Here is a 23250-nt window from a genome sequence, read left to right as displayed (position 1 = left end):
TGTATCCTATCTACAATCTACCATGATCTAGGTGTATCCTATCTACAATCTACCATGATCTAGATGTATCCTATCTACAATATACCATGATCTAGGTGTATCCTATCTACAATATACCATGATCTAGGTGTATCCTATCTACAATCTACCATGATCTAGATGTATCCTATCTACAATATACCATGATCTAGGTGTATCCTATCTACAATATACCATGATCTAGGTGTATCCTATCTACAATATACCATGATCTAGGTGTATCCTATCTACAATATACCATGATCTAGCTGTATCCTATCTACAATATACCATGATCTAGCTGTATCCTATCTACAATATACCATGATCTAGCTGTATCCTATCTACAATATACCATGATCTAGCTGTATCCTATCTACAATATACCATGATCTAGCTGTATCCTATCTACAATATACCATGATCTAGCTGTATCCTATCTACAATATACCATGATCTAGGTGTATCCTATCTACAATATACCATGATCTAGGTGTATCCTATCTACAATATACCATGATCTAGGTGTATCCTATCTACAAAATACCATGATCTACATCTATCCCTTTAGGCACCAGGGGAAAAAAATAGTTTCATTGCTTGACATCTACATAAGTGGGGTAATTTCAGGAACTGTGGATGAAAAAGAGTTGAAAGGTAAGGGAAATGTCTCCCATTTTAGCTCCGGCAGAATGACATCTCTACTGAAGGGGTTCAAGAAGGATGTCAACCTCTAAAACAGTTAGGAGCCCTCAGGCATTTTCAGTTGGGTAAACGGACTACCCTTTATATACTCCCTCTTCACTGTTTCCTCCTTTCAATTGACAGTGGCCATGTAGCTGGTACAGCATCGTCGCCATCCTGTGGTATACACTCAGCATTACATGTCAACTACATCAGACATTAGCGTTAGGCTTAGCCCAGCGTTTCCCAAACCGGGTCCTGGGGACGACAAGGGGTGCACTTTTTGGTTTTTGCTCTAGCACAACACAGCTGATTCAAATAATGAACTCATCATCAAGCTTTGATTATTTGAATTAGCTGTGTAGTGCTTGGGCAAAAACCAAAACGTGCACCCTTTGGTCCCCAGGACCGAGTTTAGGAAACGCTGGCTTAGCCCTTAGCCTCTGCCGAATCCTCATGCCAACAACCGGATGTTCCGGTTTTCAGGGGAAATGGAAAGAGAGCCTGTGACACGACTTCCTCTTTTGGATTTTAATAAGGTAACGCTCCATCTTAACTCCTCCTCCACATTTACTGGATTGGTTGAACAGTGCAGTAGAGAACCTTCTTCTCCTCAAGACCAGTATGTTTCTTTTATGCCTGCTGCCTTGGGTTACATTAGGTACCCATTGGTTCTCTGTAAATGTGCAAGGACAGACCCTGGTTTTGATGTCTATGGACACACACACACAGGGCGGTTCCGCCCATTATGTTGGGTTTTCACCAACAATTAAAAAAAATTGAAAAAATGGCACATAAACATACTACAACAGGTGTAGACTTTACCGTGAAATGCTTACTTACGCGCCCTTTCCCAACAATGCAGAGTCAAAAAGTATGAAACATTTGCAAAAATTTTTTAAAGGAAAAGGTAACAATAAAATTACAATAACGAGACTATATACAAGGAGTACCGGTACAGAGTCAATGTGCAGGAGTACAAGGTAGTTGAGATAATATGTACATGTAGGTAGTGGTAAAAGTAACTAGGCAATCAGGATAGATAATAAACAGAGTAGCAGCATATGTGAAGATTGTGAAAATGTGTCTATGTGTGAGTGTGTGTGTGTGAGCGTGTATGTGTTGTGTGTGTGTGTTGTGTGTGTGTGAGCGTGTGTGTGTTGTGTGTGTGCGTGTGTGTGTTGTGTGTGTGTGTGTGTTGTGTGTGAGCGTGTGTGTGTGTGTGAGCGTGTGTTGTGTGTGTGTGCGTGTGTGTGTTGTGTGTGTGTGTGAGCGTGTGTGTGTGTGAGCGTGTGTGTGTTGTGTGTGAGCGTGTGTGTGTGTTGTGTGTGTGTTGTGTGCATAGAGCCGCTGCAAGACGGTCAGTGCATAAAAAAGGGGGTCAATGCAAATAGTCCGGGTAGCCATTTCATTAACTGTTCAACAGTTAATCAAGTGGGGGTTGAAGTTGTTCAGGAGCCTTTTGGTCCCAGACATGGCGCTCCGGTACTGCTTGCCGTGCGCAGTGATGTAAAGTACTTAAGTAAAAAATTATTTAAAGCACAACTTCAGTCGTTTTTTGGAGTATCTGTACTTTACTATTTTTGCCAACTTTTACATCACTACATTCCAAAAGAAAATAACGTACTTTTTACTCCATACATTTTCCCTGACACCCAAAAGTACTTGTTACCTGTTGACACGAAAATTATCCAATTTACACACTTATCAAGAGAACATCCCTGGTCTTCCTTACTGCCCCTGATCTGGCAGACTAACTAAACACAAATGCTTTGTTCGCAAATGATGTCTGAGTGTTGTAGTGTGCCCCTGGCAATCGTCAATAAAACATTGATGGTGCTTTTGATACTTAAGTTCATTTTAGCAATTCCATTTACTTTTGATAATTAAGTATATTTAAAACAAGAGGTCCTGGGTGGCAGGGAGCTGGGCCATATGCACTACCCTCTGTAGCACCTTATGGTCAGATGCCAAGCAGTTTCCATACCAAGCAGTGACGCAGGCAGTCAAGGTGCTCTCAATAAAGGTGAGCAGCGAGAACCCTGCTAACTGAGCTGTAGAAAACGTTGAGCTCTGCAAATTTCCAACGAAGCTAAGCATTGGAGCGAAGCGTTGTCAAGAGTCACTGGCTCTGGTCAAAACCCACTAGCAGAAGGCGGCCGCCTACGGCAGATTGACGAGGGCGGCATTTTCCGAGCTAAACTGACCAAGACGTACCTCCAACAACAGATAAAGCCTTGCATAATTCTGCCCAAAAATAATAAAAATGTCTCTTACCCAGTGGAATGTGAGCGCTGATGCCGCCCGTGATAAGCAGTGCCCACTTGTAAATATTTTGCTTGTCCAAGCGGAGCACGCCTCTCCAGGGTGCGGTTGGAGGTGACCAGCTGTGGCGCTCCACCAACTTTCGGCAAAAAATGGTCTAACATAAATCATGTAGCATATAGCCTACGTTAGAAAGAGTATATGGTATTTTCTGTAGCCTACAGACTGGAGTGGAGGTGAAATTTTGACAATGTCACGAGACACGTTTTACATTATGCACGTTTCTCTGATCAAATAGCCTAACCTAAATGGCGCCGAATCAAAGTTTTTTAAAAGCGCTTTGATGTGAATATGGCATGTTAACAAACGTGATATCCTAAAAACAAGACAGGTTAAAAAAAAATGACAGTATGGAATGGAAAATCAGGCTACTCACAACTGCTGTCTAGGAGTTTCACCCAGTGGGCTAAATTGTTATGATAATCAGTAGTTTCAAGTTTTGTATCCTTCAATTCCAGACCGGCCTTGATTTCAACATCCATGAACATGGACAAATCTGAACCAATCATCGACATCTGTTTCACAAGTTTGGACAGCACAGTAGATGACAGCAGAGTACAGTAAAGAAAAGTATAGTTCAGTACAGTATAATGTACTGCATTGTACCCTACTTTACTCTTCATTAAGATGTATTTTCATGTTTCATTCAGTACCGAAAATGAACCTGATTTCAACATCCAGAAAATACGTATTTTAAACGTCCGGAAAATACATATTTTCAACTTTCATTAAGAACCTAAAATTAACCTAACTTCAAAGTCTGTCAAATACATATTTTAGACTTATTTTCATTGTTATTTTGCTTACTGTGACTGTTCTAGATTCGCAGGGGTATAGGCAAAGACATTTGTCTCACCTAGAGCGGCAGAACGGACAAGACCGCGCACACAGACACACACATGACAGAAACTTTGCTGTGGCCACAAAGAGGATGTGAGTCGGACAGTGTGTGGCCGGGGGCCATGATCAGTTGCCATGGCTTCGGTGAAACGGAAATCAGCCTCTGAAATAGCGTGAGCTAAATGCATCAACTGTGTGAAAGAAAATAGCAAAATACCCTACCACAGACCCATCAGTTTGATATTTTATTAGAATGTATTATAAAAGCACCATATAAACTTTGAAAATACCAAAAATATACCCAGAACACCAATATCAATAGTTAAAAACTGTACATGATTTGATAAAACGGTATATGAACCTATATAAAAACATATGAGACCTTCTTTTTGAAAATACCAAAAACATAAATCTCGAGCTAGATCTAAAAAACCTCCGTATAAGTATCATATAAAGAAGACATAGGCTGCACAAACAAGTTTTCCATCCAACCATTTCATGCAGATGAATTACCTGCCGCATGAAAAAAGTCACGACCGGGCTATGGAAACATGAAATGCCGGTGTTGTGCCGGGATCCCCCCCGTTCCTAAATCCGCTACTGATTTGCCAACATTTTACTCCCTCCTTTGTTTAATTACAACACACATACATTGATTATTAATTTCAGTTGCCTATCCCGACGTGAAGTTTGTTCTATAGAAAGTATTTGACTCTGATGTGTGCCACAGAAAGTATTTGACTCTAGCCACAAAATGGAGGAAATTAGAAGGTGGGGGGGATTCTGGAAGGGGGGAGATTTTTGACAGGAACACCTGTACAATCTTATACTGACAGACAATTTGTTCGTTCGACATGGTGGGATACTTTTGTGTCGGTAAAATTAATTATGCGATAAATGGCGGTGGAAACGTTTTCTGCGCAAATATTGATATAATACCCATCATATCGAAGTAAATTTGTGAGTCACGAAATTATATGTTGTGTGGTTCTCCCACTCCGACTCGGGACAGCATGCAGTTTATTTGGCTACAGATGAAATAAATAATGAACTTCACAGGATGGTGAATGCTTGCTTGCTCCTATACAATTAACATCGAGGGTCTTATACCGGTGAGATGACGAACGATGATTAGGTTTGACCAATACAAATAATATCGCTCTTATTCATAATGATCTCATAATAGGTAGCCTACCCGCACCTAGGTGTTGGCTAGAGCGCATGTGCCAAGACCAACTCGGGTACATTTTCTATTCAATGCAACAGTTTTTGTGACTAATTATCAGTAGAGTCGAAAATGCGATAGAAATTGTATTTTTCATTCGGTACATGGGAATTTAACTGTAAAATATATTTTACGTGCACTACGTCATCACGCACAGGATTGTATCCTCATAAAGTCAGTAAAACATATCTGGTGGGAAAATGCGCATATTATTTTATGCAGATTTTATAACATTTACATGAAAATCTGTCGCAAATTGGATGCAAACCTAGCTACTGTCAAAACAATCGTAAATACATTTTTACCCACTGCTCAACTTCTTCCCTCTTTTGCTCTTCTCACGTTTCTCTCTCTTTCGAGACACATACCACAACATACAAAGGAGGCTTTCACATATGAATTGCAAATAAATGTTTTTTAAAAACGTTACATTTTCGCTCAAAAGCTATGTTAAATAAAATACATAAGATGCATGGGAAATGCCTGAAAAGACAAAAGTGATTTAACAAATGGAAAGACTCAAACTTTCTCCGTCTTCAACTCATCCTCGACTAGTGCAGTCCTTTCTTCTGACCGATGGTCTGGTAGGTGTCTGCAGTATGAGGAGCCAATCCCTGATAGGAGAGAGAGAGAGAGAGAGAGAAAGAGATACCGAGAAAAAATATAATTAAGCAAGGACCTACAATTGAAATTCCACACATCAACTAAGATCACCATCACCAACTCACCGTATAGATGCTCTCCTCTGCATTCTGTGTCAGAGTGAAAGAGAAACACCATTACAAAACACAAACACTGAGGAAAATGTCTAAATCACTATTCATGCAACATCTTGAAACAGGATGCGCTTGTGTGTGAGTACAGGTGTGGCATATTTTTTTGTAGAAAGTGTGTGAAAATTAAGCTATTAGGTTTAATGTTAAACGTTTGTCAGAAAATCCCTTCCTGCCCCCAACCAACTATAAAGCTGTAGTTGTGTTTGTCTGCGTTGTACAGGACTAGAAAATGGTTTGGAGCATATCTCACATTACATTGATTTGATCCCCGGGCAACTGCAGGGGCTCGTTTCATGTATCTGGGTGCCATAGGGGCTTGTTTAATAGGGTTTAACAGTGTTGATCATGTTACTGTGGCTTTCTCACCACTGGCTTTGCTTTCCCAGTCCCAGTCACCGGAGCCATCTGTGTGAAATACTGAGTGTTGAAAAATAGAGGTAAGACAGACAGACAGATGAAACTGAATCAACCCCAAGCTGTTATAGGCATTTGTGTAGATCTGAAACGATTGGATGGGTTGGATAAGTATAAGCAATACGGTGAAAATTCCACCTAACCTTCCAGAGGACAAGGTGGAGCTACTACCATAGTCATACTGCAGAGAACATTGGTTTTTAGATCAGTGTTTATACCTATCCATATCTTTCAGATCTACAGTGCCTTCAGAAGGTATTCATACCCCTGGACTTATTACATATTTTGTTGTTACAGCCTGAATTCAAAATGGATCCAATAGATTTTTTTCTCTCACCCATCTGTACACACAATACATCGTAATGACAGTGAAAACCTTTTTAGAATTGTTTTGCCAATTTATTGAAAATTTAATACAGAAATCTCATTTACATAAGTATTCACACTCCTTTGCTATGACACTCCAAATGGAACTCAGGTGCATCCAATTTCCTTTGATCATCCTTGAGGTGTCACTACAACTTGATTGGAGTCCACTTTAGGATAATTCAACTGTTTGGACATGATTCAGATAGAAACACACCTGTCTACATAAGGTCCTACAGTTGGCAGTGCATGTCAGATAAGAAACTATACAATGACGTCCAATGAACTAACTGTCTGTAGATCTCCACAATATAATTGTGATGAGGCATATACAGTATCTGGGGAAAGGGTATACAACTATTTCTAGAGTGTAGAAGGCAAGGCAGCTGTACCTTGATCCTGCAGTATAGCACGGTAAGGATGATACCGTACAGAAACAAGATGGCGTCCAGGATGTAGCAGATCTGAGGCTCAACCAGGGCCGCTGAGGACAGAGGAGAAGAACTGCTATTTACAGGATGGTCCTCTGAGGTTTGACCACCAATTTAGTCATTTAGCAGATTCTCTTATTCAGAGCGACTTACAGTGCATGTAACTAAGGTAGGTAAAAACAACCAGACAATATCAGTTATCGCAAGTGACCACCAGTAATCAGTATGTCAAATAGATCTCACGGTCATCTTTCCTTACCCATTTGGCTGGTACAGTACCTACCTACTCCTATACACATGTCAAAAATGATCTTGGTTAATATCATTCTGTACTGACAAGTAGGCATATCTTCAAATTGAGTGTCTCTCAGTTTTCACATGGAAAATGTGATTATTTTATCTTTATTATCAGTTTGGTGTGTGTGTGTGTGCAAGTGTGAGGCGGGACTAGGGTGATGTGGTTGATTTTTCTATGATCTCTTTTGGTTTCCTTTCCTCATATCTGTGAATCAGAATCACCTATACTACACCAATATACAATAATTTTTTTGCTCCAAACTCCATTTGGTTATAATGAAAAATCAATTTCTAAAACCAGGTTAAAACAGTCATGAGCAAAACCATTTACAGACAGGAAAAGCTATGATTTACTTCATTTTTTCAGGAAGGAGAAATTATGATGCCCACTTCAACAATTATTTTAAACGCGTCGCTACAGGGTTTCTATCAACTAAATGGTTGATAATTCATAATATGACCAACATAATATTAGACGAGTTCCAAATACCAGTACATCACATTCAAATATTTTCACTGACGGACTTATGTCAGTCTTCAGTAAAAAGATTTGAACGTGATGTACCGGCATTTTTAACTCAAACTATGTTAATTGCTGGACTCCCTGAGATCTGGGCCTGTTTCTACAAAGCATCTCAGCGTAGGAGTGCTGATCTAGGATCCGTTTTGCCTTGTAGATCATAATGAATAAGATAATATGGTCAGATCCTAGATCAGCACTACTCTGAAATGCTTTGTGGACATGAGCCCTGATCTCAACCATGGGACTCACCATGATACTTTATCATTTACTTTAAAATATTTCCTCCAGTGGGAGACCAAATTTGGCTGGAATTATTCTAATCAAAAGGTTAAACTGTTAATCCCACAAAGAAATAACACTTTCATAGCACAGGTCCACAACCAAACATCAAGAGGTTTGTACTTATCAAACTCCGGACTCACCAGCGCTGCCAAAGCTCAACCACAAAGGAAGAGCTGAAAGAACCTGGAATCTGCCTCCCATTGTCACAGCAACAAGGATACAACAGGACACACCGCAACAGTAGACAGCGGCGACAAGCTCTTTTTACCGGGTGTCGGACTGCTCAGTCAGTAACCAGCATATAGGTTGAGCAGGGCTGACGAGTCGGTTCGTTTAGTGTGGTGATGACGCAGTGTTACAAAGAAAGCCAGGGTAGAGCAGCAGGGGGGAAGTTGTGGTCGAGCTCAGTCCATTTTTTTATGATCAGACCACTCCCCTGACTGTGGGCCTGCAGACAGCGTTGGAGGAAGGACAGACTGAAAGACCTAGAAATGCTTCGGTTTCTGTCGACTTACTCTATCTTTACCACATGTTGGTTTGTGCAACATGGTGTTTTGAAAACGGAAATAACATTGAGCTATGACTTCCCTGAAGGTCTTACTGTATGTTTCTTAACTACAAAGATACTGATAAGTGAAATCACACTATTTGACCGATCAGAGATAAAATATTTATTAGGTTTACAGCATTATACATCAATGATTACGAGTTGGCCCATCTGTCAAAATCTCAGTACAGTGAATGATAGACAAACAAGGTAGTAAAGACAGCACTGAGAAATCCTCTTCAGAGTGGAACCATGGGTGTCATCATTCAACAGTCAAGCGTTTTAACTTAGCGGTCAACTTCTCCAAACACAATGTCCTGGGTGCCTGTCAAGAAAAAAAAAACTAAGAAAAAAAAAAACTCAACCATACATTGAACAGGAACTACACTGAACAAAAATATAAATGCAACATGTAAAGTGTTGGTCCCATGTTTCATGAGCTGAAATAAAAGATCCCAAAAATGTTCCATATGCACAAAAAGCATATTTCTCTCAAATGTGCACAAATTTGTTTACACCCCTGTTAGTGAGCATCTCTCCTTTGCCAAGATAATCCACCTGACAGATGTGGAATATCGAGAGGCTGATTAAACAGCATGATCATTACACAGGTGCATCTTGTGCTGGGGACAATAAAAGGCCACTAAAATGTGCAGTTCTGTCACACAACACAAGGCCACATATGTCTCATGTTTTGAGGGAGTATGCAATTGGTATGCTGACTGCAGGAATATCCACCAGAGCAGTCGCCAGATAATTGTAGGTTCATTTCTCTACCATAAGCCACCTCCAACCTAATTTTAGAGAATTTAGCAGTACGTCCAACCAGCCTCACAACCACATCTAACTACGCCAGCCCAGGACAACGTGTTCCAGTTCCCACCAATATCCAGCAACTTCGCACAACCATTGAAGAGTGAGACCACATTCCACAGGCCACAATCAACAGCCTGATCAACTCTACGCTAAGGAGATGAGGCAAATGGTGGTCAAACCAGACACTGACTGGTTTTCTGATCCACGCTCATCTGTGATCAACATGTATATCTGTATTCCCAGTCATGTGAAATCCATAGATTAGCACCTAACAAATGTATTTAAAATTAACTGATTTCCTGATATGAACTTAACTCCTTTGTAAAACCTTTGAAAATGTTGCGTTTATATTTTTGTTCAGTGTACATGAATTGCATTGCTAAGGATTCTGATATTCAATGGTTGACTGATAACATAAGAGTCGTGTTCAGCAGGGAGAATTGTTTGTGAAACAGAGGTACTAATACAATTAGAACACAGATTTGTGTTAACCGTCACAAAACATTTTGCTACTGTGTGTCCTACTGAACATGACCCAATAGAAACATTTCTTACCAATAATGGCCACTACGTCAGCCAGCATGTGTCCTTTAGCCATCATATCCAGGGCGGCCTGGGGAAGACAACGTCGCAAAACCATCAATCAACTATAAACCGAAAGAAGCATCATACATAGCTCTTTTCTTATAAAATCTGTGTTGCGACACGTTTGTGCAATGCACTTTAAATAAAGTGATTTGATACGGAAACCAAAACAGTGTGGGACGGTCTGGTGTGTTAATGTCCCAAGAACAAACATGTTACAACACAGACAGAGAGGGGAAGGCAGGGTTGGGTTTGTGTTCTTTTACAAATGCTATTATACTGGTTTATAAATGTCCTTAATGAACTATAAGTAGCCTTGAGGAAGAAGCTGTTTTACACATTGAATAATTTATAACAACTGCATTAAATAATTCAGGGTGTGAATTCTGTCTGTGTTGTGGTAGTTTGAACTCCCCGTACCAAGTGAGCGAATCCTGGAGCTTTGATTTTGCAGCGGTAGGGCCTGCTGGAGCCGTCAGATACCAGATACACACCAAACTCTCCCTGCAAAATAACAATATTACACATTAATATTCCTACCCAACACATTCACACCAAACTTTCGCTGGAAGAGACAGGAGAGGAGATCACATTACACAACAGCAGCACCTACAGCATATTATATTCAGTGTTTTAACACACCTATATCCAGGGACTACAGATTCGAATTAACCAGCTAGCTGAATCTGGCACATTTACAGAATATCTCTGGCTGTCAAATCAATATAATAAATGACATGGAATTGTTTTATATCTAAAGGCATCCTATGACCTACAAAATGGATCAGTTGGAGGAGAATCTCACCATTACAAACGGTAAACTGCTCATATAGAATAGCCTCAAAGTATTTGAGGTTCCATTTTTTTTTAAACAGAAAGGCTCAAATCCCTTCTATCCATGCACGTCTGAAGAAAGGGGAGAGCTTACCTTGGGTGCTTCTACAGCTGTGTATGTGGATCCGGGGGGCACCTGGTAACCCTCTGTGTACAGCTTAAAGTGATGGATCAGAGACTCCATGGACATCTAACATGGGAACATTAACCACCATTACAACTGATGCTTATATAGACTCGATGTGAAACACTCCACCGTAACCAGGGCTTGTGTTTAACTACAGGGTAAGGCAGACAAAAATCGAGGATGATCTAAATGCCCTGTGTTTCTCCATCTTGGTCCCGAGCACCCAAAAAAGGTGCACTCATACACCTGATTCAACTAATTAACTCATCAAGCCGTTTGATTAGTTGAATCCGGTGCGTTTAGCGCTAGGGCTAAAAACGTGCACCCCGCTGTCCTCAATGATCTCAAATAAAAAATATTCAGTCGTTCTCTCACCTTCATCTCAGATCTCTTGGGCGGGGCCACCTTGGCGTCGTCCACTTTGATCTCTCCCGCTGGCATCTTGTTGAGGGCCTCGATCATGATCCTGAGACTCTGCCTCATCTCCTCCACCCTGCACAGGTACCTGACCAACACCAAAGAGGAGAGGACGAAGGGAGGGAAACAAGATGTAAACATGTATATTGTGAAGGTATTTTAAAAGTTGTATTGACAGATACAGCTAGATAAGTAGATGGGGGGGGTGAGTGGTGGCAGAACGGGGGATTTAACCGCTGCCCTCCAGGGGCATGTGGTCCGTAATGTGGCAGCACTACCACTAGACCAGCCGCCGACAACGCCAAAACAGATCATGTAGAGGATTCAATCAAAAACAATCAATAAGATATATGAAGGTAAAACAGACAAAATCTCTCATCTACACAAAGGCAATATTAAGTAAAAGAGAGCGAGGCAGACAGAGAGAGGACAGTAGGCGTTCTTCTCACCTGTCGTAGCAGTCTCCCTTGCTGCCGATGGGAACGTCAAACTCCACCTCGTCATACTTGTCGTAGGGCTGAGACTTCCTCAGGTCCCACTTGATGCCTGAACCCCTCAGCATCACACCACTGACAGACAAGCAGAGGGGGTTGTTTACATCTTTCATTAGCTTCTCAACAGTTTGAGAGAGAGTGTGTGAGTGAGTGCGTCTCACCTGAAGCCATAGTTGAGTGCGTCCTCTGCAGACACAACCCCGATGTCCACAGTGCGGTTCTTCCAGATACGGTTGTTGGTCAACATCTCCTCCACCTCATCTATTCTGATGGAGAAGTTCTTGCACCACTCGTAGATATCATCCATTAGTCCCAGTGGCATGTCCTGGGACAAGCAAATAACACAAGCATCTTATCTTTATAGCGACCATTCCATCGCATTCCATCGCATACATAGCTGTAGGGTGAAGTTGCCCCTAGACGCTGATCTTGGGTCAGTTTTGCGATCCCCCCCCCCCCCCTAATGGTGAAGGTTAGGATTGGGGAGAGGATGCTGATCCTAGATCTGGACCTAGGGGATATGTCACCCAGGAGAAACCCCATAAGACTTAGTTCCCAGGCAGCCCTCACCTGGTGTACTCCTCCAGGTCTGACGTAGGCTGCATGCATCCTGGCCCCTGAGACACGCTCATAGAACTCAAACATCTAGGAGAAGGATAGAGACAAGACACCATGAAAGGTCCAGTGCTATCAAAAAAACATGGTTTTCCAGTGTTTTACACACAGATTGGAATAATACTGGGAAATTGTGAAAATTATGATAATACACTTTTAGTGTAAGAGCCGTTTGAAAAGACTGCCTGAAATTCCATCCTGTTTGGGTCAGATGGAGTTTTGTCCTGCCTGGCGATATTAAATTAGTTAATATACGAATAAGAAAAAGGACTTCCAAAAATTGGTACTCCAGCAAAAGGGAGGAAGATCAGGACCCGTTCATAAAGCATCTCAGAGTGCCTGATTCTAGATCATCACTCCTACTCTGTTATGCTTGATACGGCCCCAGATCCTAAATTCTGTTTCCATTCTCACCTTCTCTCTCTCCTCGAACATCCAGAAGAAGGGGGTCATGGCTCCGATGTCCAGGGCGTGGGTGGTGATGGCCATGATGTGGTTCAGGATGCGAGTCAGCTCTCCGAAAAGAACTGTAAAACAGAAGTACACCCTGAAAAGTCATACTTACTTGATTCACCACTGTTGTCCATCTTCTGCCTGTGTGGAGATTGTGTAACAGGCCCCAGTCCCTCTGTACAGTTGAAGTCAGAAGTTTACATACACCTTGGCCAAATACATTTAAACTCAGTTTTTCACAATTCCTGAAATGTAACCATAGTAAACATTTCCTGTCTTAGGATCACCACTTCAATTTAAGAATGTGAAATGTCAGAATAATAGTATAGAGAATGATTAATTTCAGCTTTTATTTCTTTCATCACATTCCCAGTGGGTCAGAAGTTCACATACTCAATTAGTATTTGGTAGCATTGCCTTTAAATTCTTTAACTTGGGTCAAACGTTTCGGTTAGCCTTCCACAAGCTTCCCACAATAAGTTGGGTGAATTTTGGCCCATTCCTCCTGACAGAGCTGATGTAACTGAGTCAGGTTTGTAGGCCTCCTTGCTTGCACACGCCTTTTCAGTTCTGCCCACAAATTTTTTATAGGATTGAGGTCAGGGCTTTGTGATGGCGACTCCAATACCTTGACTTTGTTGTCCTTAAGCCATTTTGCCACAACTTTGGAAGTATGCTTGGAGTCATTGTCCATTTGGAAGACCCATTTGCGACCAAGCTTTAACTTCCAGACTGATGTCTTGAGATGTTGCTTCAATATATCCACATACTTTTCCTTCTCATGGTGCCATCTATTTTGTGAAGTGCACCATTCCCTCCTGCAGCAAAGCACCCCCACAACATGATGCTGCCACCCCCATGCTTCACGGTTGGGATGGTGTCCTTCAGCTTTTTCTTCCAACCATAATGATGGTCATTATGGCCAAACAGTTCTAATTTTGTTTCATCAGACCAGAGGACATTTCTCCAGAAAGTACGATCTTTGTCCCCATGTGCAGCTGCAAACCGTAGTCTGTCTTTTTTTTACGGCGGTTTTGGAGCAGTGGCTTCTTCCTTGCTGAGCAGCCTTTCAGATTATGTCAATATAGGACTCGTTTTACTGTGGATATAGATACTTTTGTACCTGTTTCCTCCAGCATCTTCACAAGGTCCTTTGCTGATGTTCTTGGATTGATTAGCACTTTTCGCACCAAAGTACGTTCATCTCTAGGAGACAGAACGCGTCTCCTTCCTGTTCGGTATGACGGCTGCGTGGTCCCATGGTGTTTATTCTTGCGTACTATTGTTTGTACAGATGAACGTGGTACCTTCAGGCGTTTAGAAATTGCTCCCAAGGATGAACCAGACTTGTGGAGGTCTACAACTTCTTTTTTTCTGAGGTCTTGGCTGATTTCTTTTGATTTTCCCATGATGTCAAACAAAAAGGCACTGAGTTTGAAGGTAGGCCTTGAAATACATCCACAGGTACACTTCCAATTGACTCAAATTATGTCAATTAGCCTATCAGAAGCTTCCAAAGCCATCATTTTCTGGGATTTTCCAAGCTGTTTAAAGGCACAGTCAACTTAGTGTATGTAAACTTCTGACCCACTGGAATTGTGATACAGTGAATTATAACTGAAATAATCTGTCTGTAAATTACTTGTGTCATGCACAAAGTAGATGTCCTAACCGACTTGCCAAAACTATAGTTTGTTAACAAGACATTTGTGGAGTGGCTGAAAAAGATGTTTTAATGACTCCAACCTAAGTGTATGTAAACTTCCGACTTCAACTGTATATCCATGTTGACTGTTGAACTCCATGTAGCTAACTACTGCCCCCTAGTGACCGTGTATGAAGAGGTAAATGGGGCCAGATGACCTAAGAAGGTTATGATTCTCACGCTTGTTACTGTTGTGCTGGTAGAGGAAAGAGGTGCACCACCTTAACCACAAATTTCACTTGTTAACCCAAACTGTACCCTTATCTCTGAACCGACAATTCAGGGGGAAAAAAGCTCATGTAACTTGGTTTGCTCATCAGTTTGAGGTATTGGTTAGTTTGTCCTTTCTGGCAAGGTCGTCTAGTAGCTCCTAGTCTCACCTCTGATCCACTGTGCGCGGGGTGGGGCCTGGATGTTGAGCAGCTTCTCCACGGCCAGAGAGTAGGCCTGCTCGTTACACATCATGGACACGTAGTCCAACCTGTCAAAGTAAGGCAGCGCCTATAGCAAAACACAGGAAGACTGGTCAATGCATTTCATCAAACAAAAACATGCCCGTTGTAGAAGAGCCTAAACACGAGCTTGTACATTACAAGCATCTTAGCCAGGACACTTACGCTAGTAACTTACAGCCAATTTGCTATCCTAGCTGACGGCTGAACTATTCTGGCAGGATTTTTGTCTTCTTACATACCTTACTGTCTCTAGGTGTGCTACATACCTGCAGGTAGGTCTTGTACTCAATGAGTTTTTCTGTGCCGCGGTGCAGCAGGCCCACGTGGGGATCACACTTCTTAACTGACTCCCCGCTGAGCTCCAGCACCAGACGCAGCACGCCATGGGCTGCGGGGTGCTGGGGGCCAAAGTTAATGGTCAGGTTAGACACCTCCTTCTCCATAGGAGCATCCTTATCTGAGAGAGGGATTGAGAGGAGATTTGGCAGTTAAAGTTGATAAGAAAAGCTACTTTTTTGTTAAAAGTAAAACCAACGCATTTCGTCTCTTGGCCTTCGCCAGGGTTCAACATAGAAAAAAGAAAGAGGTTGGACAGGCTAGTTGGTTCGGAATTCATGCATACGAGTTTAGATAAAGTTGAATGTAGAATGACTACGATAAAGTCACATAGTATGATGTGGAATGATTCTAAATCTATAATAAAGTTATAAAGTCACAGAATGAGTTTAGAAACCACTGACAACCACGTTGTGGCCAATCAGGTTCGATGGAGTAGCAGGCAATAAAATGTAACTCCCACATATGGAACTAACAGATTTCAATCATTATACCCAACTTTGGACTTGGGCCTAAATAACAACTTGGGATTTGACCTTTGACTGAGTACCCGAATGAAAAAAAGCAATTTTTAGAACAAGGGCGGCAGTGGGGAAAAAAATTGCGCATTTTGCCAACATTTTGCCACATGCCAACAGTGAGAAACAGTGCCTAATTTATCATAACCATTACAGATAACACATCCTAACTGCTAAGTTGCCTCATATATTCAGTCAATAAAAAAACAAGTGCCATTTAAGATACATTTGTTGAAACTGTAAAATCAACTGGTTATATTTTATCGTGGAACACAATCAAAAAGGAAGTAAGCTGACTAATGTGGCGCTTGCTTGTAGAAGCCTACGGCTGTGCAATGGCATAGCCTTGTTTGTTAATTTTGCAGAAAAGACACCCTTATTTCCAGAGCCCTTATCACAGTCAAGACTCCTATTTTATAGTAAAAAAAACATGATGTAATATAACAGAATAAAATTTGAGTACTCAATTACTCATGCACATCATTAATAACTAGTAGGCCTATAGATGAAGACAGCACACAACAGTGGGGCGTACCATTCCATGGTGGGGGGACCCATTTCTCAGTGATGGCGCTGGGGTACATCACCGCCCCAGCATAGTGCTCCGTCCACTCCACATCTGGCTGCCACTGTTTCTGCCTGGAAAGAGAGAATAACAAGCAACCATGATGCATCAATGGTACTAAGGCAGTGTGTGGATGTTGTTGACCAAGTGTTTAACCCAGGAGGTTTCAAACCTCTCCTCAGGGACCCCCAGCTCTTCCATGTATCTGAACTGATCATCAAGCGCCCTGGACTACCTGAATCAGGTGAGCTAGTTCAGGACTACAACAAAATTGTGAAACGTCTAGGAGAAGGTTTGAAAACCACTGGTTTGACCTACAGTTTTGTGAGGTAAACTAATGCTTTCTCAGAGCACGTCTCAGGGGGAGTGGGATATGCAAGAAACAAAAAAACATTTCACACCACACACACTTATACAGGTTATACACTTGTACATGTGTGAAACAGGACAAACATAAGCACCCCTTATTTGACCTTTTTGATAACATGTGCCAAGTAAACTCCTAATATAAGTAGACTAGAGTCCAGGGTAGGGCAGTAATCTGCTCTAGGTCAGCCAAGACAGACTGACGACATGGTCACTAATCACATTTCACACAAGTAAAACGGTAGGATTAAACAGATTCACCAAATGAAATGTTTGTGTATAAAGCAGGCCTCAATATCAAGCATTATCCAACTGTTGGTAATGGTCCATAGCAACTTGTCAAGGCACAAATGGATCGGTAAGGCTGAACTGTTCCAAGTTACTGTCTAACACGTTATGTTTGACCCTGAAGTGATTCATATGAATGCGTGAGAGGTGTACAACCGGTGTTGTTGACCTCAATACAGTAAATGGCATCAGGTTGTGTAAACACTCATAACACGTTATGTAAAACGTGTTGTTATTGAGCCTAGTTAACTACAATAAGGTGGCTAGCTAGCCTGGATTCTAGACCTATTTTGTGCTAACATTCCACTCATTGTACACAAGTTTTTTCGCAAGATGACAAGCTGTCCATGAATCGAATGTGCTGCCATGCTGTCAAAATCCACCTGATTCGATTCAAGTAACCTAGCTACTAACGTTAGCCGGGTTGCCAACTAACAGCTGTTTTAATGTTATAGCAATTATGCAACAGTTCCTTCTGACATAACATAAGCGTGATGTTGTGTGTCGTGTCAGGTATGTGAACGACAAGCCCAAACCCCTGCTGTAGATGAGCAGTGCATTTTGTTAGCTAGCTAATGCTAGCTGTTATGTGACCGTTTTTGATCCCTAAACGACCTATTTGGACATTATTGATCGGTTAAACTATAATTACGCTTAACGAACTATGAGAATCTCACCTGTTTTGCTGGACAGTGCAAGCAGGGCTAACCAAACTACTATTTATAATCAATTTTGTTGAAGGACGTCCGAGTTTGCTAAGCGACCTCAACATTGTCCCCGCCATCTTGGCAGTCAAAGTCGCTCTGCACCCGGTGACGTAAGGATTTCTTCTTCTTTGGGGTTTAGGGCGAACTACATGCTAAAAAGTGTATTATCGCCACCAACTGGACGGGGGTGAAAAATTCACAAAAGAAAAGTAAATTCCACTGGGAAGAGAACATTTACATTAATAATCCACAAAAACGACAAAAGAATGTAAAATAAATAAATAATATATATTCCAGCTCCTTCAGTCATTCGAAACCTAAAAAACCCACTCAGGTTCAGAGGCCTAAAAGGGTGCGACCACACGGAAAAGTACTCCATGTAGCTCCTCAGATGTTAGCTGTCTTTTAATCCCAGAATTAGTTCAACTGCAGAAACAATGATATCAACCTTTCTTGACTTTTTTTCAATGTGCACAGTGCCATTTACCACCAATGCTATTAAAGCAACAAAGTCCACTTTCTTCACCTGAAGAATTTCTGGGTCCTGTTGATACGCAGGCTGCGGTGTATGTTGCAGTGTAATTCTACCAGTATTCACTACCATCAGACTTTCATACCATTTTGACTGCCTCCGTGTAGGAGACAGACTGAGCTGCCCTGTTTTTGGTGACCTCCATTTTTTTCACCCTGATCAGGCATTCCAAGGCCTCATGATCTCCACCGCAGTTACAACACTTTGCTCCTTGACCACTCTCTTCTGTTAAAATGTTTAATTTTTTGGTTTGGGAAGCAAAGTTGACAGAATGATGGTACTGCCACCTATCACACTGAAGTATAATGGAAGTTGAGTTGGTGCTATATGGAAAAATTGTGTGACTTGCTGTTCAAAAGTATTTTTACGGTAGTGGAAGACGTAAAAATTGCTAGGGTTAAATGTAGGCTAGTGTATTGTAGAAGTAGTGATTGTCTTTGTAGTAGTGGGATAGTAGCCTATATAGTAACAGTAGAAATACTAAATGCAGTGGTAGTGGAAATACCCACGTGACTGTTGCCCAATAATAGTATAGTGCTTTTTCACACTTATATAATATAGTTATTTGGCTTGCTCCTCCAGAATTGCTGCCGGCCATGACCAAAGCCTTGACTTGGGGGTGTGGTTTGATGTGGGTGTGTCCTTGCCACCACCAAGACACACCCATCTGTCAGAACCTTGCCTTCAGCCATTTCCCCCCAGGCAATCATAACAAACAACTCCTGCAGATTGAGTTCAATAACTACAGGGAGATGTATGGTGAGATGCCAGAGGAAGCTATGAATAGGTCAGTAGCCTACAGAGTAATATGAGAATGCAAGTGCTGAATTTATGTAGATATTTTAAATGTAGGTCCATGTAAAATAAACAACCCTTCACATAATACCATAGAATCAGTGTTCTGCTAATATAACAATGTGCTCCTTTCACTGTCGTTCCCAGCCGATACAGATACTGTGCCTATCGACATTTTGTCTGGTGGTAATGGACCTACATTGGCAAACATGTCAGAGGGGTCATTCCTTCCTGTGTGGTGTCCCGTATACAATAGGAGTTCCCTGATCTTGGTGTAAAACACACAGGGCTTCTCCCTCCCCATATTGTCTGATACCATTCAATAATAAAAAGACAATACAAGTAAAAGTTGTGTCCAGTAAAATGTTAATGCCTAGTGCCAGGTCTCTCTCCATTCAGAGACATCAGCAACAAGCCTGTCTGTCAGTCTGGACTTCATCACATCATCTTGGTAGTCTCCATCTGCTGTCTCCATACATGTTTCTACTTCACCAAGTTCAATAACAAAACAGGCACTAACTAGTAGCACAAATAGAATGCTTATGGGAAGTTTTTTAGGGATTTTTGTACACAGGGAAAGAAGGGGGAATTCACCAATCACCACAGTCCACAATTCATTCTCTTTGTCCGTTCCTTTTCCCAGGGGTAATCCTCACACTTTGGTTCTCAGCCAATCCGGTACACAAGGGGGTTAGTCCGACTGTCTAGGGCACAACACATAAACGCTCAGCTCATGTGCTCTCTTCTCCCACGCTTCATATCACACTTGGTTCTCTCCTGCTGTGCAGGCTGCTTCCCCCTTTTATCCTCAAACCCTCCCTGGCTTAACGAGTTCCAGTCTTGCCTTGTTGGGGCAGGAAGTCCATATAAGGGCCGGGGGTGGAGCCAACAGACTGCCAGATATCTCCCCTCAATCACCACTTCCCCTCCCCGCCGGCTGTCATAACACATAGTCACTGTTATTAGCAATGGCAGTTAGAATAGGTGATATCTGATACACAAACTGATATTATGTTGAAATTTGAACAGGTCAGACTAAACCTATCAAATTCTGTTCTCCCCATCAATGACCGTTGGTGAGCAGGCAAGAGGTGAGGCAAGGTCTTTGCCAGAGCCCCATAGATAGGCATAGCAGTGTAAATCAGCTCCTGGCCCCTCATCAAAGACACTGGTCGGTCGGTCACACACACACACGTTATGCCCTGGACATTATATGCATCTAAGAAGTAGAAAATAAGCAACAAATAATGTCAGGTCACATCAATTATTTTTCACAATTGGGTTATCAAATATATCAAAGTAATGAAGTGGGTTACCTTCTGTATTTATACAACTGATGAGCCTGTGAAAGCTGTTGCCGCTGACAGGCTAAGGTTGCTGGCCGGATACTTTCCAACATGTGGCTGACAGTTCCATTCATATGAATGCTCACAGTGAGGGCATGTCTGCATGATGCTGATGAGGGCCCCCTTGCTGGTCTTCTCAAGCTGCATGTTCGGCTGCAAACTGGACATCTCTCAAACAACTGCAGCAGGCAATCTTATGAGGTGGTGTTTACAGGTAGTGTCCTTTTCATAGGAGTCGAGGTAACTCTGGCAACAACGGAAGAGGTGTCACAAGGGTACTTCCCACTGGGCAAAAACTGGTTGAATCAACATTGTTTCAACATAATTTGTCAAAGTATTTTGACGTGGAATCTATTTTTAAAATACATTGGATTTGCAAAATCGTGAGAGTGAACTGTTGGTTTGAGGGTGACATTTCAACCACAGGATTATGTCATCATGGTAACCAATTTTGTACATTAACTAACCTTGTATAAAATATGTTGAATTTGTACCTTTGAGACAATGTCAGATCTTCAATGTTATAGCCACTATCAGAAAAAAACAGTAGGTTGAGAATGTATCTATCTACAGCTTTCCTTTGGTCTCCCATCCAGGGTTATAACTGAACCAGGCCTGCTTCTCTTACATATTTGTCAATGTGCTATCGTGAGAATTATTATTAAATAGATTCACTGTTGCTATCGAAGTCATATCAAAGAGTAAGTTTAACAGAGCAAATTAAATGTAACCATACTTTATGAATCTTATATAAATCAATGATACTATTTAGGCTTATATAACATTTGCAAAGTCATCAACAGCTATTGTTTCAATTCAACCCAGGATTCAACTAAAACTAGACAATACATATAGGCCTAGGCCCTAGGGATTCAAGGATTCACGTCTCCATCTCAACCAAAAAACTAAGTTAAGTAATAGGACTAAATCAAACTTTATTTAAGGGCATTTAAAGTTTGATTTGATTTAGTCCTTTTCATGAACTTCGATTTTTGGTTGAGATGCAGACATGAATCCAACATATCAATTATTAATTTGTAGAAAACTAATTGCCTTCTGTAAGTTTAAGAAACATTGCCTTGTGCCTTGAAATTCCGTTACCAAAACCCCACATACAGTATCTTTAAGATATTTTCAAATTTTTCTCCCTAATTAGGAGGCAGGATAAAGAAATGTCACATAAGTAACAAGTAAAGGTAGACCTATCAATTAGTTCTAATGTTTTTACTGATATAAATGTTGTTTAAATTATTGAGTGACTAAAACTACCAAATTGGTAACGGAATTTCCCAAAAATTAGAAACGGAATTTCTGCAATTGAATTGGCTACAATGGGAAATCATAGTACTCACAAACCACAGTTGGGTTCACCATTTTGGACAGCACAGTGCAATACAGTACAGCACAGCACAGTACAGGGGGTGCAGTAAAGAAAAGTATAGTAAAGAAAAGTATAGAGTAGAGTTCAGGACAATACAGTACAGTCCTGTAGAGTTCAGTACTGAACTATACTCTACTGTACAGAACTATACTCTACTTTACTGTATCTGCTGTACTGAACTCTGTACTGTACTGAACTCTACTCTATGGTTCTGTGCTGTACTCTACTGAGCTCTACTGTGCTCTACTTTGATGTCCAAACTTGTGAAATAAAGACATCTATGATTGGTTTAGATTTGGTGCAGTCTGAACCAACAAAATTTGGTCTTGTTTGGGGGCAGAGCTCATTAAAAATAATAGCCAATGTGTAGAACTTTTGTTGCATATATATCCAGATGATGCTGCATACTATTTTGCGCAATGACGCTGTTGGTGTGTACGAAGCGTATGACTTGGGTGACTGGAGTCTTTGACAATTATTTGGGCCTTCCTCTTACACAGCCTAGTAAATAGGTCCTGGATGGCAGAAATCTTGGACCAATGCCAAATCTTTACAGTCTCCTGAGGGGGAAAAGGTGTTGTGGTGCCGTCTTTATCTTGGTGTGCTTGGACCATGATAGTTTGTTGGTGATGTGGACACCAAGGTACTTGGAAGTCTCCACTCTCCACTACAGCCCCGTCGATGTTAATGGGGGCCTGTTCGGCCCTCCTTTTCCTGTAGTCCACGATCAGCTCCTTTGTCTTGCTCACATTGAGGGAGAGGTTGTTGTCCTGGCACCACATTGACAGGTCTCTGACCTCCTCCCTATAGGTTGTCTCATCGTTGTTGGTGATCAGGCCTACCACTTGTGTCGTCAGCAAACTTACTGATGGTGTTTGAGTCGTGCTTGGTCACGCCGTTGTGGGTGAACAGGGAGTACAGGAGGGGACTAAGCACGCACCCCTGAGGGGCCCCAGTGTTGAGGATCAGCATGGCAGATGTGTTGTTGCCTACCCTTACCACCTAGGGGCGGCCCGTCAGGAAGTCCAGGATCCAGTTGCAGAGGGAGGTGTTTAGTCAAAGGGTCCTTAGCTTAGTGATGAGCTTTGTGGGCGCTATGGTGTTGAACGCTGAGCTGTAGTCAATGAACAGTATTCTCTGACTGCTATCGATGCCACATATGCCGTTTTCAAAGGGATTCGTTGGTT

At 41.6% G+C, this 23250-nt stretch overlaps 2 protein-coding genes across 3 annotated transcripts; both read right to left on the bottom strand.

Annotated features, from left to right (window-relative positions):
• Window positions 1-4099: 4099 nt before the first annotated feature.
• Window positions 4100-8659, bottom strand: LOC139534501 (high affinity immunoglobulin epsilon receptor subunit gamma-like). Of its 2 annotated transcripts, none has more exons than XM_071333682.1 (5): window positions 8322-8659; window positions 7041-7132; window positions 6235-6285; window positions 5821-5844; window positions 4100-5706 (listed from the first exon to the last, which is right to left on the bottom strand). In XM_071333682.1, the coding sequence occupies exons 1-5, from the start codon at window positions 8380-8382 to the stop codon at window positions 5644-5646; spliced, it is 291 nt and encodes a 96-aa protein (XP_071189783.1). In that variant the 5' UTR covers window positions 8383-8659; the 3' UTR covers window positions 4100-5643. The 2 variants fall into 2 exon arrangements, with proteins under 2 accessions (XP_071189783.1, XP_071189784.1); XM_071333683.1 differs by having other exon boundaries at window positions 6235-6273; window positions 8322-8560.
• Window positions 8660-8837: 178 nt separating this feature from the next.
• Window positions 8838-18140, bottom strand: ndufs2 (NADH:ubiquinone oxidoreductase core subunit S2). The gene is made up of 13 exons (XM_071333681.1): window positions 17980-18140; window positions 16619-16722; window positions 15496-15686; window positions 15155-15275; window positions 13031-13143; window positions 12572-12646; window positions 12163-12326; window positions 11957-12076; window positions 11466-11595; window positions 11058-11153; window positions 10550-10633; window positions 10100-10157; window positions 8838-9053 (listed from the first exon to the last, which is right to left on the bottom strand). The coding sequence occupies exons 1-13, from the start codon at window positions 18084-18086 to the stop codon at window positions 9016-9018; spliced, it is 1401 nt and encodes a 466-aa protein (XP_071189782.1). The 5' UTR covers window positions 18087-18140; the 3' UTR covers window positions 8838-9015.
• Window positions 18141-23250: the final 5110 nt, after the last annotated feature.

The sequence above is a fragment of the Salvelinus alpinus genome, chromosome 11 (genome assembly GCF_045679555.1).
Source record: "Salvelinus alpinus chromosome 11, SLU_Salpinus.1, whole genome shotgun sequence".
Taxonomy (NCBI): domain Eukaryota; kingdom Metazoa; phylum Chordata; class Actinopteri; order Salmoniformes; family Salmonidae; genus Salvelinus; species Salvelinus alpinus.
Note: the sequence above shows the minus strand (reverse complement) of the source record. Positions and strands in the feature narration are given on the sequence as shown.